Source organism: Nycticebus coucang, chromosome 18 (assembly GCF_027406575.1).
Source record: "Nycticebus coucang isolate mNycCou1 chromosome 18, mNycCou1.pri, whole genome shotgun sequence".
NCBI lineage: Eukaryota > Metazoa > Chordata > Mammalia > Primates > Lorisidae > Nycticebus > Nycticebus coucang.
In genome coordinates this window covers 60,618,461-60,644,287 of record NC_069797.1, presented here as the reverse complement: position 1 = coordinate 60,644,287, position 25,827 = coordinate 60,618,461, and the positions used below count along the sequence as shown (strand labels likewise).

The 25,827-nt window shown below is 55.7% G+C and overlaps 1 protein-coding gene across 10 annotated transcripts; it reads right to left on the bottom strand.

Annotated features, from left to right (window-relative positions):
• Window positions 1–114: 114 nt before the first annotated feature.
• On the bottom strand, window positions 115–25,664 carry FMNL1 (formin like 1). Of its 10 annotated transcripts, none has more exons than XM_053568215.1 (28): window positions 24,934–25,664; window positions 15,892–15,975; window positions 14,591–14,704; window positions 13,669–13,742; window positions 13,231–13,314; window positions 12,781–12,909; window positions 12,482–12,499; window positions 10,507–10,615; window positions 9,833–9,909; window positions 9,529–9,622; window positions 8,269–8,343; window positions 7,844–7,954; window positions 6,631–6,780; window positions 5,991–6,092; window positions 5,574–5,826; window positions 5,087–5,386; window positions 4,801–4,925; window positions 4,033–4,235; window positions 3,320–3,593; window positions 3,147–3,215; window positions 2,523–2,603; window positions 2,320–2,449; window positions 2,018–2,181; window positions 1,666–1,767; window positions 1,447–1,542; window positions 1,090–1,210; window positions 817–916; window positions 115–576 (listed from the first exon to the last, which is right to left on the bottom strand). In XM_053568215.1, the coding sequence occupies exons 1-27, from the start codon at window positions 25,060–25,062 to the stop codon at window positions 825–827; spliced, it is 3,360 nt and encodes a 1,119-aa protein (XP_053424190.1). In that variant the 5' UTR covers window positions 25,063–25,664; the 3' UTR covers window positions 115–576; window positions 817–824. The 10 variants fall into 10 exon arrangements, 9 of the variants coding, with proteins under 9 accessions (XP_053424190.1, XP_053424192.1, XP_053424195.1 ...); XM_053568217.1 differs by having other exon boundaries at window positions 3,359–3,593; XM_053568220.1 differs by having other exon boundaries at window positions 3,359–3,593; window positions 14,621–14,704.
• Between the last annotated feature and the right edge of the window lie 163 nt (window positions 25,665–25,827).

The following is a 25,827-nucleotide window of genomic DNA, read 5'->3' as shown; positions in this document are numbered from 1 at the left end:
CCCCTTCCCCAGCCTGTCCGCAGAGACCGGCTATAAAGAGCTTGTACAAGTAAAGCGTTTGCACAAGGAAACAGGCTGCGCGTGGTAGGGGCGGGCACGGAGCGGACGCGGATCTTTTGCAAAGGTCTTTATTAATCTCGTATAAAAATAAGGTCCTTAGAGAGTCCTCGGGTCTGGGAGTTGGGAGGATGAGGTGCACTTTATAAGTTACAGGCCAGGCTCCTGCTGAGACTAAGTATGGCTATTTGGAGGGGATAGGGGGTGCTGCGAGCAGCATCTGGGGCGAGGGGCCAACAATGTTGACCTCTGTGGCAAGAGGAGGATGTGCTGGACCATCTGAGGCGGGCCCAGGGCAGGGACAGCAGAGGCGGGAGCTGCCCGGCCCAGCCGAGCTCAGGACCACCTTCCTTGAGCTCTAGCCTGCCCAGGGCGGCATCCTGCCCTGCAAAATCCACCTGTGTAGATGTAGCGGCTACAGAGAGAGGTCAGAGGTGACCTGCAGCGGGGGGCCTGGGGGACGCCGGCGGGCACTGCGGCGGCCTGTGTCTGCGCGGATGTAGGGCTGGTTCCGCAGATCTGACAGCCAAAGGAGACGCATTTACCCTTCAGAAGTCTGCCCAGAGCTGGGACCTGGGCTCCAGGGCACAGGCTCACCCATCTAAGGTTGTGTACATGTGGAGAAGGCACTGTTTGCCAGACCCCAGTGAAACACATCCCAGCTATTCCCTGGCCTAGGAGAGGACAGCATGACCCAGTCCCCCAAGGGTCCCCAGGGCTGTGGACAGGGCAAAATCAGAGGCCAGGCCATCCAGGTACCTGGGGGCTTAGAGGGGTATCTCCTCTCCCAGGCTGGCCTCACAGAGAAGCCGGGATGTCCGCTTGCCAGTGCGGGCAGTGAAGGGCACTGTCTTGAGCACTGAGGGTAGGGATAGGTGGAGGGGAGGCAGAGAAAGGAAAAAGGAAAGAAAAACAGAAAAGGTAGCAAGAAACAGTAAGGCAGCCAGACCCCCAGGGGGCACAGGATATGGACAGAGGACAGCATAGAAGAACAGACTGAAGACAAAAATCGAGGCTTGGCCAAGCCCTCACCTGTGATGATGTCTTCAATGGCCCCATCACGGTCACTCTCATAGATGAGTGGCTCCTTCTGCTGCTTCCGTTTCAGCTCAGAGATAAGGTCCATCTGTTGTCGCCGAGCCTTGGGTGGGGACTGGAGGGACATGAATAACTCCCGCTCCAGGATTCCCCCCACCCCAGCAAATCCTGGAACATCTGCCTGGTCTCCCACAGCACAGACAGCTGACTTGAACAGCAGGAACCCATTCCCATCCCAGACTCTTGGGCAGGGTCTGTCTGTAACAGTGAGGGTTTGGGGTGGTACCAGAGGGCAAATAGGATGCCAGGAATCCCTACATCCCAGGACCAAGTTCAGGGGCAGCTGCCTACCTTGGGTGCAGGGGACTCCCCTTTGCTCATGGTGTCAGTGCCTGCCTCCTGGGCAGCTGATTCTTTCTTCCACTGTTCCACCTCCTGCTCAGCTTTCTGAGTGCCAAAGAAGTCTCCATGAGGGCTGCCCTCCCTACTTCTCTATCCTGACCCCTCCACTGCCCAGTGAAGAGGCTTCAATGTCCTCCAAGACTCCCAGTCCACCCCCAACACACATACCTTGTAGGCCTTGATAAAGCGGCTAAAGAAGGAAAAGAACAGGCTCGGGGATGTGGTCTTGGGGTTTTCTCCAAAGTACTCCACCACAGACTCATAAGCCTCCTGCAGACACAGAGTGTCAGCCCCACACGCAGACCTCTTCCAGCCTGTACCCCTCAGGACACTAGCCATTCCATCTCTGCTCCTCCAGGCAGAGTGGCCCCTTACTCCTGCTCCATCTCCCCAAAGAATCCCAGCTGTGGCCATACCCCTCCATGTTTGGCTATACACCCCCACCTAGTTTTGCAAGGGCAAGTACTTCATCCCCCAGCCCAGCCTCTCCACCTCCAGGGTCAGGTCAGCCCCAGCCCACCTGAGCAGTCTTGCTATCTACTAGCAGCTTGTCCATGGTGGGCGAATTGGCCCTCAAGAACTCTTTGAGAACCACACAGTCATCCTGCCGCACAAACTCCCGCTGTGTCAACTCCAGGCCTCGCTGCAGAGAGCGCACATCTCCCAAGACACTGTCCAGGGACACTGGGTGGGGGTGGGGCAGCATAGAGTCAGTCCCACCCAGTTACATCCTGTGGTCCCCTTGCTTTTCTCCAAACCACACCAGCCTGTTCCTGAATCTCTCCCCACAACAGCTCACTCAGGGACCTAGACACCCCACACCTGAACCCGCCTTGTCCAGAAAGTGCAGATCGCTGTAGAAGCCTGTGAGCTGTGGGTACTTCTCAGCAATGACCTTCACCAGGTAGTGCAGCAGCGTCTGCTTGCGGTCAGTCGACTTCATCTCCAACAGCTGCACAAGGACCTATTGTTAGCCGCAGGCCACCAGCCAGCCCTCAGCCCCCAGGCCAGGGGCCCCTCCTCACCGAATCCAGGCTCTGGAGCCGGAAGCCATAGGCTGCTCCACGCTTGCTGCTGTTCATGTAGTTGCCAAAGGCCAGGACAATCTGGGAGAAGTCGGGGAGAGAGACTCCATTGCATAAGGAGAAAAGGTGCCAAAAAGCAAGCCCCATACCCTCAGCCCCCACTATAGTCCTGCATGGACACCTTACATCCATAACGTGTACATGTCTCACACATATGCACAGTTAACACCATAGGCACATGTGGCTTTGTCCTATTAGTCACACCCCAAACTGTGTTGCCAACCTCCCCTCCTAGCCTGAGAGGTCACTGCCTTTCTAATAGCTATTTCCACTGGTTCCTAAATGCTCTACTGAGCAGGTGTGGTTGCTGGGCCACTCAAAAAGCAATCCCCAAGGGGCTAAGCCTTCGCACAGGATCTCAGGTGAGCTGTTAATAGACATGGCTGCAGTAGCTGATTCTCACCCCCATCTCCACCTCAGCCTTGTCCTTCTGAGCATGTATGTGAGAAGTGGGAACATTACCTTTGTTGCTTTTTAGGTAGACAGGACCTGGGTTTCCCTCTCACACTACCCAGAACAGGCAAGGACAGACCCCACCTCCTGAGCCTTGCCCTGGGCTCTCACCTCCAAAATCTGGCGGAGTTTGTCTGAGGACTTGATGGACATTGAGGCTGCAATGATGGCATTCAGTTGCTAGGGGTGAGATGGAGGAGGTAAGGTAAGTTAGGGCCTCTCCCATCAGGGAGCTCAATTACCCCAAGAAGCCTGGCAGAACCCAGGCTCCTGCCTCCCCTTACCCAGCCCAGGCCACACCGCCCTGCCCGCCCCGCCCACACCGGCATGAGCAGCTGGACTGTGTCAGGGAAGTTGCCCAAGAAGGTGAGCGTGGCCATGCGCTCTGGCAGGCGCGGGATACGGCTGAAACGCAGCATGAAGCGGTCCTCCTCTGACAGCTCCTCCTCTGGCCGCTGCTCCTGCTCAAAGCGAGCAATAAGGCTGCGCTCATACTCCGTGGGCAGGAAGCGAGTCAATAGCTCCAGGAAGTCCAGGCCTAGTGCCTGCAGGTCGTACCTGTGCGGGGGAGGGGAGGGGAGAGTGGGTCTTATTCATACCCACTGGTCTCTGAGAACAGGGCTCCTCCCCTCCCCTGACTGAATAAATTCAATATTTTCTATTTGTCGATAGCATCAGAGAATAGGAGATAGGAGTCATGGGAGCTGAGAAACCCATCATATATTGGTGGCAGATGCCCAACTGTGTAAATCTATCAGCCTGAGTGTTCACAGCTGGGCAAAGAGGCAAGAAGGAAGTAGGGTCATTTCAACTGGGGCATGGACTCAAGAGTATGGCCTCAGTTTTCTCAGCCTGAAAATGGTGACAAGGTTCCCGGACCAGGGTTGGTATGAAGCTTGATGAAAAGAGTCCACAGTTGGGCTCTTGTACTAGGATCTGCATGATGACCCCAACCTAGCAGAGGGGCTGGGCTATTCACAAGCCCAGGGATACTCACACCTCAATGGCCTGGCAGATGCGGTCAGCCCCTAGGTTGCCCTTGCGCAGGGTGATGGCCAGGTTCTTGGCCCTGTTGGCCTCGATGAGTGTTGCCTTGCTGGGGGCCTTCTGGGCTACCTTACTCTTGAGAGCACTGAGGTTCAGGCTAGGGCCTTGGGACTTGGTCTTGAACTGCTCCTCAAAGTCACTCATGTCCAGCTCCTAAGGATGCAGAGAGAGAGGAGGTGGGGCTGGGTGGGGCTGAGTGCTGGCTCACTCCTGGCTAAGCATTGTGATCTGAGGCTAGAGCCACCAACCAGGCCACCAGCAGAGACACAAACCAGTGACCAAGCTTGACCACAGGCTCTGATGGGAGATGCAGGAGAAACACAGGGAGGAGGAGGAGGGCAATGACGATGATGACAACCACCCAACCTAGGGGACCCATACTTGGAGCCACCAAACCTAAAGGAAATGCTGAACTTGCTAGAAGAAGAAAGGAGAAAGGAAAGAGATTGCAGGCAGAAGGAACAGTGTGAGCCAGGAAAACTGAAAATGCAGTCAGGAGAGTGGAGGTTCTGGAGGTCTGTGTCCCTCTGCAGGGAGGGAGGGGAAGGCATGGAGGAGTCAGGATACTGCCTACTAGACACAGCAGCCCAATTTTGCTTAATGCCCATCCCTGAGCCTCCATTCCTCACCTGAGAAATGGAGAGAGACAACCACCCCCAGTGCCCAGCATGATCAGACAAGTCCTTCTCCTCGGGTGCCTGCACGGGGACACACTCACCTGCAGCACCTTCTCATCATTGAGTTCTGTGAAGACAGTGCCAGTGATCTGGCTGGGTTTCAGGGCCACCCAGTTCAAGAGTGGCATTCGGAACTTGGTCTGGATGGGTTTCTTGGCCTTCACTCCTGGGACAGGGAGGGAGTGGTGAGGACGGGTCCCCAGCGAGCATGACAGTGCCAGCAGGTTGCAGGAAAAGACTCCCAGACAGAGGGCCCCGGCAGACACAGAAGTGCCTCTCCCTCCATCTTCCCTCAGCTCTGGGCCCGGGGGGGTCCACTCCACTCACCTGGGCCCAATTCTTGCCCAGGCCCTCCAAGGACATCAGAGAGACCTCCCAGAGGCGGTGGGGGCGGCGGAGGCACCGGCCCGTCAGTACCAGGCGGCGGTGGTGGCGGGGGCGGGGGCGGCAGGTCTCCGGGCAGCGGTGGCGCGGGCGGGGGCTCCGGGCTACCTGGGAGGGGCGGGGCCGGTGGGGGTGCCAGGGACGAGGCTTCCTGCTGGGAGGGGAGTGGGGGCGGTGGAGGTGGCGGTGGCGGTGGCGGCGGTGGTGCGACTCCAGGGACCCGCTCTGCTGCAGGTTGGATACCTGAGTCCAGCCAGTGTGGAAGGGGAAAGGGGTGGGTTAACTTCTCAGCTTGGGTGGTCTCCTCCTTCCAGCCCTACGCATGCTCCCCTACTTGAGCCACGCCCATAACCCAAGCCTGCCTCTCCCCACGCGGATGCCCCCAGGTTTCCCCACCAAACCCAGGTCCTGGTTCCCCTGCTGAACGCACCTGGGCTGGGGGAGCCAGCGAACACCCCCGGAGTTAGAGCATCACTCCCGTTCGGAGTTGCCACAGCGACCGGGAGGATTTCAATGGAGACCGCATCCCCGGGCCCCCGCAGGATACGGATTAACCCCTTCTCCTCCAGCTCCTCCACCTTGAGCTCCAGGGCGGAGGGCCGCGCCAGGGCTGGGGGAGGCACTTTCTCAGGCTCCGGGGCATGTCTGGAGGCACTCACTGCGGTCGATTCGCTGAAGCGCTCCTGAGAACCCCAGGGGAGAGGTCAGTGCCTACCACCAGGCTCCCTGACGCAGAGCCCCCGTCCTCTTCCCGGGGTGGGGAAAGAAGTCTAAACTAGAAGTCCCAGCCGGCCAGTTGCTGAGAACCCTGCCCTCCCCGGGCCCAGCCCTTTCCCCTCGGCCTCACCCGCAGGGTCTCCAACTCCTTGCGAGCCTGGCTCAGCTGTTTTTCCAGTTCCGCGATCTTGGCCATGGATTCGTTCTCCGCGTCCCGAAGCCGCTCTGTCAGCTGTGGCACCCGCACATGGTGAGCTACCACCCGCGGCCGGGCACGGGCACCGCCGATGAGGGGGCGGCATCAGGCTGCCTGCCTGAAGGACTGGAGGAGGCTCCCAGATCCGCTCAGCCCAGGGTGCCAAGGGTGGGCCGAGCCCGGCACGCGAACACAAGCAAATGAGCAGGGGAAACCTAGGCACCACTGACGGAGGAGGTGGGCGGAGGGGAGGAGATGATCTGGGAGGGGCCCTGAGTTCCCCATTCACCCAGGTCAGATCTGGAGTCTGAGCCTTGGAGGGGGCTGCCTTTCTCCCTGGGTCCCCCACAGTGAAGGAGCTCATGATCATTGATTGAGAAGGACAAAAAGGATTCAGAATTTGGATTTAGGCCAAACTCAGGGGCCATGCTGACAGTCACCTCCAGCTCACACCCAGAACGATGTCTGTAGCCCAGTGCCTGACATGCACGCCCTCCCAGTGTCCCCTGGGCCTGTTCTGAGCCGGAGGCAAGGGTGGGGATGGGGGGTGGGGGGTGTTGGGACCAGCTCTCACCAGCGCCACCTGCTCCTGCAGCTCTTCCATGTGTTCCAGCACAGCATTCTTGGTCTCCGTGTCCTCCAAGAGGGCGCCCACGTCAAAGACATTGTCCAGATACGCCTGGATCTGCACCTGCAGCTTGTCGCTCTCGGTCAGGCGGAGCCTCTGTTCTCCAGAAGGAAGGAGCAGGGTGACACCCCGATGGGGGAGGGAGCATCTCTGCAACCCCCACTACCACTGGGATCCAGAAGAAGGAGCCTAAGCCTAGCCTGCTTTTTTAATTTTTTACTGAGATACCATTTACATACCATAAAATTCACCAAAAAGTATGCAATTCAGTAGTTCTTAGTACATTCACGAGGTTGTGCAACCATCACTAATTCCAGAACATTTTTAGCACCCTCCAAAAAACCCTATACCCATTAGCAGGCACTCCCCTTTATCTCCTTCCCCAGTCCCTGACAACCACTAATCTACTTTCTTTCTCCAGACAGTGGTTAAGTCTAGGGGAGTGCAGGGCTCACCTCCAAGTACAGGATTTACCCATTCTGGACATTTCATATAAAAGAATCATATAACATGTGATTGTATGCTTCACTCAGCATAATGTCTTCAAGGCTCAGCCATGCTGTAGCACAAATCAGTACTTTATTCCTTTTTATAGTTAAATAATATTCCATTTTATGGTATACCACCCTAGCCTATTCTCTACCCTTTATTAATTCTGGCTTTCAAAAACCCAGTCCAAAGACCCTACTCCTCCAGGAAACCTCCCAAAGGAATGGGGTAGGAGCTGAAGTTTCTCTGCTCAAGCTAGGCCAGGAAGCACTAAGCTGCTCTGCTCACCTTCCCCAGGGCAGGGAGCTCCTCCATGACCTGGACACATCCACCAGGAGCCAGCACCTACTTCTACCCAGTGTCTCTGGGCTCCCATTAGGAGGGAGGCATTCCCAAGGGTAACCTTGAGCCTGGTCCAGCTCCTGGACTGGGAGCCTGTTATGTGCCAGGTACTGTTCTATACATTTAGAGTCATTATTATCTTCTATGATTCTCCTGTTTGACAGATGGTAAAACTGAGAACCAGGAAAAGGAGGAGACATATCCAAGGTCACGTGGCTAGGAAGTAGCAGAGCCAGGATTTGAACCCACGTCTGCCAACCCCAACATCTATGCTGCTAACCACTTAGGCATACTCTGCAGTGGGCATGTGGTTAGGTCCAGGGCTCACCTCCAAGTACAGGTCCAGGCCCAGGTGGGTGAATTCATATTGCAGGAAGACACGGAAGTTCATGTTCTCTACTGAGTGTACCACAATGTTGATGAATTGCATGCAGGCCACCTGGGGGCCAGGGACAGAAGCAGTCTGTGATCCTCTAGGTGGGGGGTTCTCAGTGCCTTCCACCCACATTTACCTCTAAGGCTCCCTCGCTCTCCACAGTTCTCCATCCCCCAACCTAGCTTTATTCCCACCCGTATTTTACCGCCATGGCCCGTCAATCCAGCATGCCCCTGACATCTGCCCTTCCTCCACTGACCACTCAGCCTCACACTTTGCTGGGGCAGAACCCAGGGCCCAGACACCCAGGCCAGGCCCCCAACTTCTCCCTGCACCCAACAGAGCCTAGCCTCAGACTGCTGGGCTCCAAAGCTCACCATGAAGTCGATGTTGCTGTCCTCATTCCGGAAATATTCCATCAGCTTTTCAAAGCGGTGCTGCTCCCCACACACCTGGGTAGAGGGGAAATGGCTCTCACTGAGGCCCCAGTGACATACCTCCTAAGCCATCTTTTTTTTTTTTTTCCGAGACAGAGTCTCACTTTGTTGCTCTGGGGTTGAGTGCTGTGGTGTCATCATAGCTAATAGCAACCTCAAACTCAGGCTCAAGCGATCCTCAAGCCTCAGCTTCCCAGGTAGCTGAGTGACTATACACTGCCACCACAATGCCCAGCTAATTTTTCTACTTTTTTTTTTTTTTTTGAGACAGGGCATCTCATTCCTGCTCAGACTGGTCTCAAACTCCTGAGCTCAAGCAATTGCCCACCTCAGCCTCCCAGAGTACTAGGATTACAGGCGTGAGCCACCATACCCGGCCCTAAGCCATCTTCTTGTGCCTCTCTGTGGGCTCCTCTCCAGTTAAATCTAAGTTAGGCCATGTCACTCTTCTGCTGAAAATCTCTACTCCCTCTCGTCTCTACCCACAACCTTCCCCCTCACTTCCTCCACTTCGGCCACACTGATATCCTGGCACACAACCCCCCTCGGGGCTTTTGCATTTGCTATTCCAACTTCCCGGCATGTTCTCACTCCCATGCTTAGTGCCAGGTTCTCGAAGCTTTGTTCAGATCTCACCTGCTCAATGCAGCCTTCCTAACCACCGTACAATCAGTTCCCCCTCCCCATAGCATCCCTGACTTGTTTTACCATTTCCTAACACACTATGTAATCCGTCCATTTATTGTATTTTTTATTTTGTCTTTCTCTCTTTCTTTTATTCATGACTGTGTTCCAAATGCCCAGTCCTGTGCCTGTGGTAGGCACTCAATAAATATTCATTAAAGGAATAAATAAACATACCCTGTCTTACCCATCAGATTCCCACATACCTACTTCCTGCAAGCCTGTTAACCAGAGTGAGCAAACCCAGGACGTGTAGATCAAGTCCACTCTGAATCTGGCAAGGCTGAAAGTCAGAGTTTCAGCAGATCCCTGAGTTGCCCTTGACACCCCAGTCAGTGCCCCTATCTGACCCTGCACATTCCTTTCAGAACTTCCCCATCCCAGATTGTCCTCTGAGCTCCGCAAAAGCCCACCCAATGTCCCCAACTGCCTCCAGCAGAGGCCACAAGGGCCTGCAACAGGACTCCAATCAATATTACAGAGGCAAGTATAGGTTTCAGTGAGGGGTTCTGGTACCTCCTTGAAGTTGTCAAAGGCCGCAAGGATGATGTCATGTCCTCCCCGAACCAGGCACACAGCTGCCAGCAGCTCCAGCACCAGAGCCTTGGTTCTGGAGAGAGAAAGGGGTATGTTGTCCCTTGAGAACAGGCAGGCTCCACAGCAAGGGTAGATGGGGCCTGGGTAGGACAAGGACTAGGGAGCTGATGGTAGGGGTAGAAGGAGCCTGGGCAGTAAGCCTGATAATTGGGAAACAGAGTAGACAAGGGTTAAGTAGGAGAAGGGTCTAAATGTCAAGAAGGGTTAGATGTGTGGACTTCACCTGGGGTTCTTGTTGTTTAGGCTCAGAGCAATCTCATTGACACAGGCTGGATGGTTCATGACAAGGCTGAAGCCAGACTGAAGAGAGAGGAGAGGTCAGTGCCTCCAGGCAGGTGCCCAAGCCTGCCAACACCCCTGCCTAGCACCTGCAGCGTAGGCAGTGCATGCCCTGCCATTCTAATCTCTAACTGCCCTTGAATTTAGGAAGTTATTCTTCATATCCAACCACAACCTCTTCTGTGGCAGCCAAAGCCTAGCCCTGTCCATCTTTCTAAATATCTTTGTTTTTTCAAAAGCCAGTATCAGGTAACTTAGAGTGAGTCCTTAAAGGCTGGCTAAGAGTGGGAGGACCCAGCTTCCCCAATCAGCCCTCCAAAGAAAATAACCCAAAGGCTGTTCTCCCGTGGTCTCCCTATCCAGCCTTTCTTGGTAGGTGTGTTTAAGTCCCTGTGTGAGGCACACCCATGCCCCAGGCATGTCCAGGGGCACTCAAGGGGACCTGATGAGGAGGCAGCAAAACTATGGGCTTTGCCCCAAGACTCATCAGCTCGAGCCTGAGCTCAGGGTTTCCAAATGGGAACAGGGTGGACAAACAGTTGGTCAAAGAACTTCAGCAGCTCGCATAGCCCCCAGGGAGGCTCCCTGGGTCCCCCAATCCCATGCCCACTGGCTGACCTGGTAGTTCATGATGGCACGCAAGCACATGATGCAGACGTGGACATCATCCTTCTGGCTGACAATGCGGGAATTTCGCAAGGCCTTTCTGCTGTGGGCCGGGGTCAGCCTGGATGGGGTGTGAAGGAGGCAGCTGGGGTCAGAGTCCCAAGCCCCAGCTCCCCATTTCCTTCACTACTCAGATGGCCTCTGGGGTACGAGGGGGCACATCTAGGCCCCGTGCGGTGGCTCACACCTGTAATCCTAGAACTCTGGGAGGCTGAGGTAGGTCGATTGCTTGAGCTCATGAGTTTGAGACCAGCCTGAGCAAGAGCGAGACCCCGTCTCTACTAAAAATAGAAAAACTAGCCGGGTGTGGTAGTGAAGGCCTGTAGTCCCAGCTACTCGGGAGACTGAGGCAGGAGCATCACTTGTACTCAAGAGTTTGAGGTTGCTGTGACCTATGATGACACCACAGCACTCTATCCACAGTGACAGCGTGAGACTTGTCTAAAAAAGGGAGGGGGACACATCTGGAACCTTAGGCCACTTCTTCTCTTCTACCCTACCAAAGAGGCCAGCGGGATTTTTCAGTCCTCAGGACTGGGGTCTGGCATGTTATGGGAGGTGAAGAGGGGAGTAATGAAAGCAAAGACCCTTAAGAGGAACTTGGTTGGGTGCACAACCTAGAGGGAAAAGAGCCAAAGCTTGGAAACAGCTTGGAAAGGACTTCCACTAGGTGGCGCTCACAGCCATTTGGGTCCATCTTCCCCTGAGGGAGGCAGATTCTGAATTTAGACTGCCATGGTTGAGAACATCCCAGGTGCCGGTTTACTCGTGAGTTACTCAATCTCCCTGTGACTCACTTTCCTCATTTGTAAAATAGGAATGGTAATAATAGTGCCTTCCTGTTAGAGTTGTTGGGACTATGAAATGAGCTTAGAACAGTGCCTGGCACATAGTAAGTGCCGTATGAGTGTGCTCAATTATTCTTTGCCAAAAAATGTGTGATGTTTTCATTGTTGCAGAACTGCCAACCATGACTTCCACATGTTGGTCCTCTTGACAATTCTATTGCATTCCCAACAACATCGGGAGGCCCCGCCTCCACCCAGCCAGTCCTCCCTCTGCCTGCCATCCTCATCTTTGCACAACTATGGTGGAGGCTTTGTTCATGCCGTCCCTTCCTCTGGGAATGTCCTTCACTGCCCCCATTGCTGCCTATAAAGCCCATGTCCATCTGTAAGATAGACAGGCAGTGGCCACCTCTGTTTCCCAGAGCTCCTAGTCACATCTCTGTGGAGGCCTGTCACACTGAATTGTCCCCCACTAGATTGTGGACCCCTGGGGGCAAGGTGATCTGTCGCCTGCACACCTGTCACATACCTAATACATAGTAAGTGTTAAAACAATGTTTGTTGAAAGAATAAATGCATGAATGAACCAAAAAACATATTCTGAGAATTGGGGGCTTAATATGCAATTGGTCCCCTACACTCCAAGTGGCAAGCTAGGATCCACATGATGTTCTAGAGTCATATATTTCTTTCTTTCTTTTTTTTTTTTTTGAGACAGAGCCTCAAGCTGTCACCGTGGGTAGAGTGCCATGGCATCACAGCTCACAGCAACCTCCAGCTCCTGGCCTCAAGCAATTCTCCTGCCTCCCTCCACCTCCCAAGTAGCTGGGACTACAGGTGCCCGCCACAATGCCTGGCTAGTTTTTTTGGTTGTAGCCGTCATTGTTGTTTGGCAGGCCTGGGCTGGATTTGAACCCGCCAGCTCAGGTGTATGTGGCTGGTACCTTAGCGGCTTGAGCCACAGGCACGGAGCCAAGAGTCATGTATTTCTTTCTCCCTGCCTTCCAGCAAGATGCCCCATATTAAGATGGGGGACCTATCCACAGCAGGTAAACCCACAGGCATCAGTTGAACACCTCATCCCACCACCGCCCCAGAGAATCAGCCAGACATGCACCTGCCCCCAGGTGGCTACGTACCGGGGAGAAGGGGGGCACCTGGAGGCCGCACAGGAGAAAACAGGGGATTAGATGGATACAAAAGGATTCCCATTGATCCAGAACCCCCTTCTGATCCCAGACCCGCCCAGATTCCAGCCTCTAGGTGCCCACCCCAAAGGCTTCTTAACGTGTTGGTGTCCGGAGTCTTGTATGAAGCCCTTACTGATCTCCCAATGCCTGGCTACCCAACCCCATGGGCCCTGGGTGGGCTGGCTAGATGCCACAAAGTGGGGGCTGAATTCTCTGTTCTCCCATCACCCTGCCTTGGGGCTACATACTTGATGGTCAGGTGACGACTTTTGGGCATGGATGCAGGTGGACCCTTGCTGAGATCCTCCACCGACTGCTCCAGGGGTTTGTTCTTCTCTGAATTGGAAGCACCATTGTCTATGCTTTCCATGTCATACCTGGGATGGGATGCAATGGGGCTAGAGGCCAACCCTGTGGAGGAACTTAGAGGGGCACAGAGGAAACTGCAGGGAGAGATCTTCAGGAGAGACTAGGAAGAGGGAAAAGGAGGCTTCGTTCTCAGCAACATGCTGACCACAGTGGCAGGAGAAAGAACAACCCTCCCTGTCCAGGGTAAGCCTTCAGAAAGTGTATTGATCAGGGCTAAGCGCAGGGGTCCAGGGTGGGCTCAGCTGCACTGCTTGGAACTGGCCAGAGGAATGGACAAGACACAGGGAGGCAGGAGACAAGGCTCTGAGGGCTGGGGGCAGGGGGCTTACGTGACAGAGCACTGGGCAAAGGCCAGGTACTCAAGGAGCACATCCAGGCCGCGGTTCTCTTCGTTGAGAAATTCCTGCACCCACCTACAGGGCACAAGGCTCCCTGAGTTCTAGCCAAAAAGGAGGTACCACCCTGAGTGGGCACAGGACAGGCACCCAAGGGCCTCTGCAGTGCCCTTCCAATCCCAGAAGACCCAGTGATGCTAAGAGATGCTGGAGGACTCTGGCAGGATTCACTGCCAAGCCATGTCTCAAGGTTCAGGCCAAAGGATGGGCAGGAGAGGGGGAAGGGAAGCTGCCTCGGACACCCCCAGGAGGTGGCCATAGGCACACCCCTGTGCTGTTGGCAGAAGCAGAAGGAAGGGAAAGTCCCAGGGGCTGCCTGGAGGAGGCAGAGCCTTCCTAGGCTCAGAGAGGGTAATCTGAGCCTTCGCTCACCCAATGTGATTTGTCCTCAGAGATGTCTCCAGCTCCCGAAGCACCTGCGTGGACTCTTGAACTCGCCTCTTAAACTGGGGGCCAAGAACAGAGAAGTCTGGTGGGTAGGAGCACAGTCTCCTACAGACTGACTTGGCTGCCACAGGCCTGCCAAGTCCTGAGGCAGCAGGCGGCAGTGTCCCCTCCCCACTGACATGTGTGGCCTTTCATGTTCAGCCTCCCCCACCACTTCCACACACCTATGCCACAGAATAAGCACTCACAGGTGACACGTGCTCCCTTACACAGACACACAGGGTGCACACATGCCCCCAAACACAGGCACACAATGTACACACAAACACACAAAGATGAAGGGTGCCCATGCACACATATCTCCATACGGATATACAGAGTATACACACACACACATACACATCCATATATGGGTACACAGCGTACACACATGTCCAAACATGAACATCCTGGGTACACAAACAAATACACACACAAACACACCTATACCAGGTACCCCAGGTACACAGATGTAGGGTACCCACACATCCATATGTGGATGTATGGGGGACACACACACGCACACACACTCTCTCCCCTATACATAGATTCAAGGGTACACACAAACACACATCCACAAATGGGCTCAAAGTATACACATAGTACACATACATCTGTGCATGGACATATGGGTTCACACAGGTGCACACAGAGTACAAGTACACACAAGCATATCCATGTAAGCACACACAGGATATACAGAGGAAGCTGTAAAAGTGCACAAGTGTAAAAACTGTACAAGAGAAAGTCCAGGGCACTGTCAGTCCCTATAACACACACACATAATCCCACAGAAAAGTTTACATACACAGTTACTCCAGCAGCTCAGGGCTTGGAAAGGGACAGAATAAAGAGGGGAGACATGTACCCCCAGGTTGGACATCCAATCAGCTGCTACCTTTCGGCTGACCCCACCAGTATCCAGGTAGCTCTTCAGCTTTTGGATGTAGGCTGCAGGGGGGTTCTTGACTTGAAACCTCTCCTAGGGAGACAGAATGAGGTATACAGGGGACCAGCTAGAGCTATCCCAGGGCAAATGACCCACCCTCATCCCACTCAGTTCTGAACTGGGGTCCCAGGCTTTCTTAAGACACCTCTGAAATATCAAAAGCATAAACCCAAACAATCCAGTGGGCCACTGTAAAAGACCCCAGCCCTGGGCTCAGCCCACCCTTCCCATTATGGCCTCTGGCCACACCCTAGCACAGCCTTAGGGTGGAAGATGGTCAGTCCTGCCACATGCCTGGCCCTGGGGGCTCTGTCTGGCAGCAGGCAGCGCCCTCCCAGGACCAGAGCTGGGAGTACAGGGAGAGATCCCTGGAGGGAGCTGTGCTGCTCACCTGTTAGTAAGCACTTGTGCTTGTCTGGCAACTCCAAATGCCCCTGCCCCACCACTCACAGAGAGAGGCAGGGATCACAGCCCAGAGGGGCTCCCCCTTTCCCAACCTAGACCCCAGCCATCCCCTTGGCCTTTCACTTCTCCTAGGCCTCTGAGCCCCCAGCCTCTGAGATGCCACACTATGCCCCTTTGGCAGGGACCCCCACAACATCCCTAGAGCCTCTAGGGCTGGCTCCCCACCCTCTTCCCACAGCCCAACCTCTCCCTTCTCCCTCAGCTGTTGCCCAGCCAGCTCCTGCCAGACCGGTCCATTAGCAGGAGGCGAAAGCCCAGCCCTGGCTCCCAGGGGAAGCTCCCAGCCCCGCAACCCCCCAGCACCAGCCTCCACAGCTTCAGTCTCAAAGGTAGCGCCTGCCTCCCTTCTTCCTTGAATCCCACAGTAGCCAGACCCCACCCGTCCTGGGAGCGGGTGCAGGCCACAGCCCTAGCAGGTGGCAGGGAAGAGGCAGCCGAGTGAGCCATGGGCCCAGGGTGGAGAGGAAGGGCCCTAGGCCAGGCCCTTCCTCTCCACCCACCAGGGGCCAGCCCTGCCAGCTCACGACCTACAAGGCCTCAGGGGGGCCCATGACCAAGAGAAGGGGACTCCAGAGTTCTGCAGACAGACCAGCACCCTCCCCTCCCCAGATGCTGCACTGGCCTCTGGGCAGGTCTCAGCCCCATGGGCATCATGACAGTGTCCTCTCCTGCCAGCACCAGGACAGGGGGTGGTGTTAAGGCAGGACATCAGGGTAACAGGAGGAAAGAGGTAGCTGAGCTATCCTGGTACCCACCTGGTCACAGATGAGCTCCCACTTCTTCTCGTTGTCATACTGGCTCAGTAGCTGAACCTTGTCTGGGGGCAAGTTCATGCAGTTCTGGAGAGAGGAAGGTCAAAATAAAGACCCTAAACCTGGAGCCCCAGTGTGAGGGGGAGGGGAACATCTGTGTTTGTGAGGGAATCCACTAAGCTTCCTAGTAGGTGTGTCGCCACCCTCTTACCCTGGGAGATAAGTATCATCATCCAATGAGAAAACTGTGGCCCAGAGAGGTGGAGCACCTTCCCCAGGGCCCAACAGTTAGAAAGTGACACCAGAATTTGAAGCTGAGTCTGCCTGGGCTCTGCCATCCCCAGACTGCCTCCCCGCCCACCAGGTATCGAGGCAGACACATGCATTCTCAGCCTAACTCCTGAGCAGACCTCAGATACTTCTGGGCTCTGTCTGTAATAAGGGGGCCTCGTCTCCTCCCCCATTAAGCTAGGAAGCCAATAGGGAAGCCTTCTCCAGCCAGGCTCGTGTGGTCAGTAGGTAGTACCCCATTCCCACATGACATCAGACACCACATATACACAGACCAGGCCCCGGACACCAGTGCTTCACAAACACCAGAAACCCTCCTTCAAGGAGGGCAGACAGCAGCCACCTTCCCTGTCCCTCTCCAGCCCCTTCCCGCCTGGGGGAAAAGGTGAGGGAGGAAAGAAATGGCTGAGGGAGCTTGGGCCAGCCCTGTCAGCCAGGCAGGGAACCCCCAGATATATCACAGCTGCAGGGGTGGCAGTTCCCTCAGCCACAGGCCGAGGGGCAGGAGGGAGAACAGCCAGCACATAAGCCTGTGGCTCTGGGAGCCCTGCTGGGATGCCCCTCAGGAGCAAAGAAAGGTCAGAAGAGCTCTGCCTGGTCCTCCTCCCCAGCCACAGACAATGGTGCGGTGTCCCTGTCACCACAGGGCTTGTGGAGGGGCCAGCCCAGGGCTGCAGAATCAAAGAAATATTGACATCACCAGGGGCTTTCCAGCCCCCGGGACTTAGTTTCTCCCTAATAGACCCAAAAGATGAGGCCAGTTCACCCCAATTGGGTATATCCCAGGTTTACTGAGGGCCTACAATACATTAGGCCCTCAAGAAGTTCCAAGGTTAGCCAGAGTCTCAGAGGGGATATGGGACCCACCAGGGAGCCCCACCCCAGAGTCTGGAAAGCTCCTGTCACCAGCCCTGGTGGTTGAGACTACATACACTCAGTCCTGTGGCCAGGAGGAGAGGCCACAGCTGGAGCAGAGAAGGAGCTACACCTACCCAAGGCTCCTCAGCCAACTTCCTCTCTGGGGTACTGGGCCTAGTTCTGGGGCTCTGGCCAGACCTCACCCCAAAAAATCACTGCCTTGGGTCAGACAACAGGAAGCCGGGTGCTCTCACCCCTGTTGCCTAAGCTTTCCGGCCAGGACCTGTTTGAGACCTGTCCATCTGCCAGGCCTCCGCAGGCCAGCAGCAGGGGTGGGGAGTACGTCATCCCTCTCCTCCATTGCGAAAGCAAGCCTGGATTGAGGAAACCACTGCTGTCTCATCAGGCTGCCCTCCCCCACCCTCCAAGGGCTGGGACAGCTCCTGCTGCCACATAGTAGGGACTGCCCGGGAGTACAGAGGAGGCAAGGCCATGCCCTGTCTCCTCTGTCTGCCTGCCTGTCTCTCTGTGATCCATCTGTCCAGTGGATCTCTCTGAATCATCCCCGCCCCCACAGAGAGAAAGGGTGGGGCCTCTGAGGTAGGGGAACAGGCCGAGGAGAAAGGAGGAAGCTCGGAGACAGCCACTATGCCAGGGACACTGAGTCGTGGCCAACACAATGGTGGCAGATGGGGGTAGGGTGAGGATGGGGGGATAGGTTGAGTCTCAGGGGGACAGCCACCTCCGAACACAGGTCTTTCCCAGCTCTCACTCACCCTGGGGACCTGTTTGGTTCTAGAATGGCACCAGTGGCATTTCCAGAGGCAATAACTAATGATAACAATGACCCCAACTTGTGGCAGCCAGCTCTGCTCCGCCGGAATGCACACCATGCTGGCCACTGTTTTGAGCCACCATTACCAGCACCATTATCATTCCCATCACAGGTGCAAGCACAGATTAGTTTAGTGACCTGCCCAAGGTTATGAAGCCAGTAAGAGGGGAGCTGGGGTGGCTTTAAGCCTAGTGCTGACTCTGAGCCACTGCCCTCACTCCCCCAGGACAGCCCCAGGGTCCTTGTTGGGAGAGGAAGCCTCTGTTGGAGCCTCGCACCTGTCCAAACAGTGGTGGAGGACAGGGCGCCCATGCCCCCTCCCCACCTGGGCCTCCTCAGGCCCCAGGCCCACATGCCAGCCTGCCAGACAGGCTAAATTTAGGCTCAGAAATCAGAAATAGCTCTGACAGTGCTGAGCACTAATTAGCAGCTGCTCCTCAGCTGTGGCTGTGCCCACCAAGGAGACGGGCACTCCAGAGAGTAGGAGAGGGGCCAGCAGATGCCACTCACTCAGGGTGAGGTGAGGCCACCCTAAAAACCAGGACTGCTAGACCCAGGGCCTTCAGCCAGGAGGTAGCACCATGGGCTGGGGGACTGAGAGTCTGGGGACAAGCGGGAGGTTGGCTGATAGTGCTCAAATGGGTCAGGAAAGGACAGGCAGTGCAGGAGGGACACCTACCTCCTGAGAGGGGCTGGAGACGGGTAGCTGTGCCATGGAGCACCCCAGCTGGATTCAAAAGACCCAGGATGTGGGCCCAACTAGCCCTGCAGCTTCTTTGCTTTTTTGAGCCTCAGCTTTCACCTCCATAAAATGGACACACTCTCTTCTGCCTAACACTCACAGAATGCCTAGGAGCACTCAGTAAGAAGCTGACTTTCGATGTAATAATATTCTTCAGTGACTGAACACTATGAAGAGGCAGTTCACAGATACAGGAATGTGGGGGGAGTCCATAGACAATCTTAAGGTGGGGGATAGTAGGGTGAACAAAAGTTTGTGAAAACATCTGGAAAAAAGGACCTGTCTCCAAGGCTTGGGCAAATACCAACTCACACTTCAGCCCACTTTCCCTGCTACCTTTAGCACTTTGGATCAAAAGAGGTAGGAAACAGGATTCATCTTTTAGGGTGTGGCCAAGAAAAGGAGTTGATTCCCTGAATCTTTCTATTAGAATGTGTGGGGACCTACACTATGCTTGTTAAAAGTCTGTTTCTTTTAAGCTTAAAGATACAGCTGTGGGGCATTCTGAAGTGACGCCTATTTGGCAAACTGGTTCATGCTGTTGTGGGTCACGGCTCCCATCCTGGCAGCTTCTCAAACTGACATGGACACCCTGGGGTGGGCACCCCAGCCTCAACTGGCTCTCGGGCTTGATTCTGTACATCTGAGTGGTTAGGGGTTCCCAGAGCCTTTGGTCCTGTTGACTTGGCCCTAACAGCAGACAAAGCCTCACACTGCCCTCAATGTTCCCCTTTTCTTTCTTTTGAAGAACCAATTTTTCATGGTACTTGTCTTGATTGTTTTCATAGTGTTCAAATCCGTATTTTTGTATGTAGAGGGAAATAATTTTCTCAACACTAATCGCTAATAAATATTGTATTAAATTATCATGAAGGAATTCTTGTTTAATAAATGGACACATTAAAAAAAAAAAAGAATGTGTGGGGACCATTCTCCTCCCTACTTGCCCTGAGTATGAGACAGGCCCCCCACACTGCAGGATCCGACCACAAGCCCTGCTCTGAGGTGTTGTCCCCGGAAGCTGAAGGGGCTCCTTCCATCTCTGGGCACAGCCACACCTACAATTTCACTTTCAGTTTGAGCTGAGTCTAGGTCTCAACCCACCTGCCCACCTCTCCCCATGGCTCTGCCCTCAAACCCAAGGATGCCCCTGAATTTGGACACCAATCCCAGGCTCAGGCCATCTCCACAGGGGTTCCTCAGCCCCATGGGCTCAAAAGCCCAGTCTGTCCCCTAGCCCCCGGTTCTCTACCACCATCACCACCTCCATCCACCTCTTTATGGTCTCAACCTTGGTTTTAGAGTTCTCAGCAAATCTCCAAAAACAATCAATTTTATCCACTTTTAAAAATTCCAGCATATAGGGCGGCACCTGTGGCTCAGTGAGCAGGGCGCTGGCCCCATATACCGAGGGTGGTGGGTTCAAACCCAGCCCCGGACAAACTGCAACAAACAAAAAAAAAAATAGCCGGGCGTTGTGGTGGGCGCCTGTAGTCCCAGCTACTCGGGAGGCTGAGGCAGGAGAATCGCCTAAGCCCAGGAGTTGGAGGTTGCTGTGAGCTGTGTGACGCCACGGCACTCTACCGAGGGCAATAAAGTGAAACTCTGTCTCTACAAAAAAAAAAAAACAAAAAAAAATTCCAGCATATAGATTTTTTAGAGCTCTTACAAGCAATCCCAGGCTTGGAGGAGGGCTGTGAGGTGACCCAACCCTAGGATCAGGTGCTGAGAACCCCAGAAAGCTAACAGCTTCTCTCATCAGGGTTCAAGGGTTCCCACAACAGGGTCAAGGGCAAGCAAGGTGGGAACCAGGACACCAGGCACTCCCCACATAACCCCAGCAGGTAGAAGAATAACAACACCGCCAACAAGAACAATAAAAATGCTGTCCAGACGCGTACTCTGTGTTAGGTGCCATTCTACAGGCTTTACATCTATGAGCTCATTTAAACCTCAACAACAGGCCTAAAAAGTAGATACTGCATAGATAGTACATAGATAAGCAGGCATTACAGATAATCTCTATTTCACCAATGGGAAACTCAGAGAGGTTACGTAGTTTGCACAGGTGACCTAGATAGCAGGCTGGTAAGAAGAAGACTCAGTTTCCTGGCACCAGGGGCAATGAGAAATATGGGTCCTGGCCCCCTGGGGTCTTCTGCAGACAGCCTGGCCCCAGGCCACCTCTGGGGAACCAGGAACAGCCAGCCCCACTTCCTGCCACCCAGTACCCTAAGCTTCCTGTTGTTGCCCACACCAAGCTCTTACTCACTGGGGAACACCCCCCCCAGCACACCCTGCCTTAGGGGAAGTGGAGGCCTCCCTGCCCCCTCCTCATGTGCACACTCTACCGTTAGCACCACCGCTGCCCCAACCTCCAGGAGAGGTGGGCCCTCCCTCTAGTGGTTTCCGGCCACCAGGCAGTTCTCCGTCTAGGCCCCACTGTTGCTGACCTGCATAATGGCAAGGAGGCTGCCTGGGCTGCCTAAAGATGTGGGGCTCTTTGGGAGTGCACAGCAATCATCAGTGCTCTGGGTAGTAAAGGTGGGAGTGGGGAGGAGGCAGGGTCTAAGCTCTTTCACTGAGAAGGGACCCAAGATGGAGAGGACCAGATCAGGTCCAACACCATCCGCTTCCTTACAGTGGAGAGTGTTCACTGAGCACTTGCTGTGTGCCAGGCATTGTGCTAAGCACTCTGTGTAATCCCCTCACCAATCCTAGCAGGCTGGCATCTACCATTGTTATTCTTTTTTTTTCTTTTCTTTTTTTTTTGTTTTTGTAGAGACAGAGTCTCACTGTACCGCCCTTGGCGTCACACGGCTCACAGCAACCTCTAACTTTTGGACCTATGCGATTCTCTTGCCTCAGCCTCCCGAGCAGCTGGGACTACAGGCGCCCACCACAACACCCGGCTATTTTTTTGTTGCAGTTTGGCCAGGGCTGGGTTTGAACCCGCCACCCTCGGCATATGGGGCCGGTGCCCTACTCACTGAGCCACAGGCGCCGCCCTGGTATTCTTTTTTTTATAAGTAAGGAAAACCAAAAGCTCAGAAAAGTTAAGTGACTTGCCCAAAGTCACGCAGGTGGCAAGTGGCAAAGATGAAACTCAACCCCAAAATTTATGACCCCAAAGCCCAGGAATCCTCCCTGCCTTTCCCCTGAGTAACCCCTGGCCTGTCAAAGGCAGAGAGGCCAAAGTCACCTTCCAGGCCTCTATGTTCCCAGGAAAAATGCAGAAGTGGCCCCAAAAGAAGCCCACCTGCTCCTGCCCATCTCACCCAGCCAGCTCTGTGCCAACCGGCCCCAGATGTCCCTGTGAATCATGCCCACCACATCCTTGGCTTTCCAGGGTTAGTATGTGCCAGCCCTGCCTGCTGGGAATGCCACCCCACAGCCTCTGCAGAGACCAACATCTGACCACATGGCTACAACCCCATTGAGATCCTCTGTGTGAGATACCCCAGGGGTGGGCCGCACAGGGCCTCCATAACCCCCACATCTACATACCCCCAAACTTCATCTGCCCTCCCCCAGAGGACGGGGCTGGCCAAGAAGGCTATACCTCAGTTTGCCACCACCAACCCCAGAGGCAAAGGGGCCCAGCCAGCTCCCAGAGCCCACACCCTGCTGGGGGCTGTTCTGAACTCCTCATCAGGTCCCTGGGCACAGGCTAAGAGTACCCATGAGGCAAATTCCTCTCCAAATGGCTCAGCCCCCTCTTAAATGCTAGCATCAGTCTTGGCCTCACACACACCATACCCGACACCTTCCCTTGATCCCTCTGCCCCAAGGTTGTAGGCTTCTCCCTGCCAGGCAGATCAGGGATATCCTGTATTCAGCTATAAGCATGGTACTCTGGCAGGCCTGCTTGTCATCCCAATCTCTGACCCTGCATGCCTTGCAGGGGAAGACATGAAGGGGCTGGAAGACACCCAGCCTTGGGCACGGGCGTAGGAGAGGCGAGAGCTTGGAGCCTGGCCGGCTGGTGTTCCCACCATCACACAGGCCCATGAATCTGGGCAGCCATCGCTCCTCCGCTGTTGCTAAGGCAGCAGCCGGAAACCCTGGCTCAACCTGCTCTTTCTCCCCACCCCCATTTTAAGCTGGGGGCACTCCCTCACTCACAGCCTTCTTGGAAAGGTGGCCCACCACTACCCACCCTTGCATAGGAGAAAGCTCCCTGCTCCTCCTGTCTGGCTGGACTCAGTCCTGGCCACAGTGGGAGAGGCGGTCAGATGGAGACCCATCCTGCAATACCCATGGGCAGAGCTACAGCTTTAGCCAGATGGGTAGTCTTGGGCAGCCCCAGGTAGAGGCCAAAGCTGTCACCCTGGGCAGGGCAGGGCTCATGCTCCTGCTGGTGGAGAGTGACCTTAGGTTTGGGTTCACCCTGCTCACATCAGGACAAAGGATGGACTGAATCCTCCCTTGGAGGAAGGTGTGAACACATCAGGGTTCCTGGGCACCAGGCAGGAGGTACATCCCAGTGAATGCTGCTGTCTAGATTTCTACCCAGCCACTACCCCTTTCTCTACCAGGACACCCTCTAAGATCCATCTCTGGGACTTCTCCTCTATGTGCTGTTACTCAGGGACTCCCAGTGGTGGCATTTAGTGTCAGACTCAGCCAATCAGTTATGGCCACAAATCCTAGCAGGGCAATCAAATCCTACCCATGCATTAGAACCTTATCACTTGACTTTTGAATGTTCTGGTCGTCTGAATTGTTCATACGGCTCTACCCCAATAGTGTTCCTGACAGAAAGCAGACTGGGGCATGGACCGCATCCCCAAAGCCCACCCCACCTCCTGCACACACACCTGGGCAGAGAAACAGACCCATGTACCCCCAATCAGTCTTATGGGGGTCCCTGGACCCACCATCAACACAGGCTCCCTAGATGGCCCCCAGAGATTGTCTCCTCACTCTCCCCCTCCTCCAGCTTCTTGGATCAGCTCAGTCCTGGGTTTGGGGAGGGGGGAGGAGGGGCAGATGGAGAGATGGGGAAGTCAGGAACAGCCTGGTTGAGACATCCCTCGGAGTACACCTCCCCCCCCCACCCCCCACATCAAGCAAAATGGCTTCACAGGACAGACCCTACCCACCCCACAGCTCCTCCAAACTCCTATTGGCCTTCTCCCAGGAAGGGGCAGCAGCCAAGATTTTCAGGAACTGTTAGGAGGTTACTTTTGGGGGGCATGCAGAGGATCTAGCAAGTATGGCCTAAAGACTGGCCAGGGGAGGGGAAATGATGTCAGGAGGTGAGGGGTGAAGAATTGAGCCAGCACCTTCTGCTCCCTGTGTCCCCCAGCCCTACCAGACCTGCAGCACCAGCCTGCCCAGACTGGGAAATGCCTCTGGGAAAAAGCACAGCCTATCAACTGTCACCCAGTGTCCAGCAAGGGAGGGCTGACAGCACACAGGCCACCAGGCAATTAGTTAAAAAAGAGAGCTAGGAACAGGGTGTAGATAGGGAGGGGGAAGTGAGAATGATCAGCCCTCACTTCTGCCTCTCACAGGGTCTTGAGGACTCTGATCCTGCTCTTAAGCCCCTGCTCCCAACCCACCAAACAATTTTGACTGCTCCCAGGCTCAGCCTGAGCTGCTGGCTTCCTCCCCACTGGCCTAGTCCCCAGGCCTCCCCAATTCCTCAGGAAGGTAGCAGTTTGGGAGAGGTGTCAGACTTTTGCTCCACCCCAAGCCAGAGTGACCCCCTCTTCCCCAGCCCACCTTTCCTAACCTTACTCCTTTTTGTGGCTATGAGGGGATGCCCAAAAGAAGACCCAGACAGTCTCTCTCTGAAATATGAGGGGAGAGAAACACAGACACCCCCTCTTCACAAGTTAACAATCCAACTCCCAGCAGCCCAGGCATCCAACAAATCAGAACCAAACACCTCCCCCAGGTCTTGGTTCCCAGCTCCCGAGAGGTTATAACCCCTGCCATCTTTGACTCCCAGGCACAGAAGGGCGGATGCTCCAGTCCTGAACCTGATGGTGCAGTGGTGAGGGAGGTGACCCAGGACCCCTTTGCGTGCTCTGCTCCCAAGTTCCTCAGGACATTTTGTTTAGACCTTTAGACCCAACAGCGTGGAGAGGGAAGACGTCTTAGGGAGGGAGCCCGGGCGATTGCAGAGGAAAGTTTTGGGGGGAGACTGCTAAGTCACTCTGAAAAAAGCTACTGTCACTCCTACTCCATGGAGGGGGCAGCTGCCTGGCCGGGGATCTCCAAGCGGCACCTGAGTCCCCGGGGGCGGAGACGCGTGCCGAGCCCCAGCCGCCCCCTGTCCGTGCCCTATGCGCAGCCGGGTCACACTCACCAGGACGTGGTTAAACCTCTCTTCCAGCTCTCCCGCCGCGGGCATCGGCTGCTTGGGGGCAGCAGGCTGCTTGGGGGACGGCACCGCCGGGCCAGCGGGCTGCTCGGCGCTGCCGGCCGCATTGCCCATGGTGGTCCCCACCCAGCCAGCCAGGCGCCTCCAACCTCGGAAATCCAGCTTTCTGGGGGACAGGGACTAGGTTCCTGGCCCGGGAATCGAGGGGACAGCGGCTTGCGGCGTCGGTGGGGGGCTCGGCGACGGCGGGCGCTTGGCTCAGCGGCGCGCAGGGACCGGGGTGCGACGTCCCATCGGGGCGGCCCCGTCCGAGGGCGCCGGGCGGCGAGCTGCAGGGTTGGGGGAGGAAGTCAGGCTGCAGGCCGCCGGGGCCAGAGGGCTGGGCCGGGGGCAGGAAGCTGCGGCGCGGGCTCCCCCCTCCGCGAATTTCGAACTTCTGCTGTCGCTCTCGGTGCGCGCAAACCGCAGTTCGCCGCCGCCACTGCGCACCCAGCCCCAGGGGGGCGGGCTGGAGGGAGGGGGCGGGCGCCGGGCGCCGGCCGGGGGACCACCGCAGCCATGGAGCCGCGGGGAGGGGGCTGCCGACCCGCTTCACCTGCCGCAGAGCGGGCGGCCGGTGCCGCTTCACCTGCTGGAGAGGGAGGCGACCGAGGCGAGGCCGTGGCGGCGGCGCGCTCGGCGGCGCCTCCGGGTCCTAGAACCGCATCCTCCGGCTTGTCGGAAGCGGAGAATCCGCCAGGTCTGGCTGAAGAGGGTAGCGACCCAACCCGGAGGCCAGAGGGGCAACCATCAGAGTACAGGATTGTCAGCAACTGCGAGAGCGTCTGGGAGACCCGAGGTAGTGTGGCGTTGGGACGCCAAGGCTGCGTCCCCCTCTTG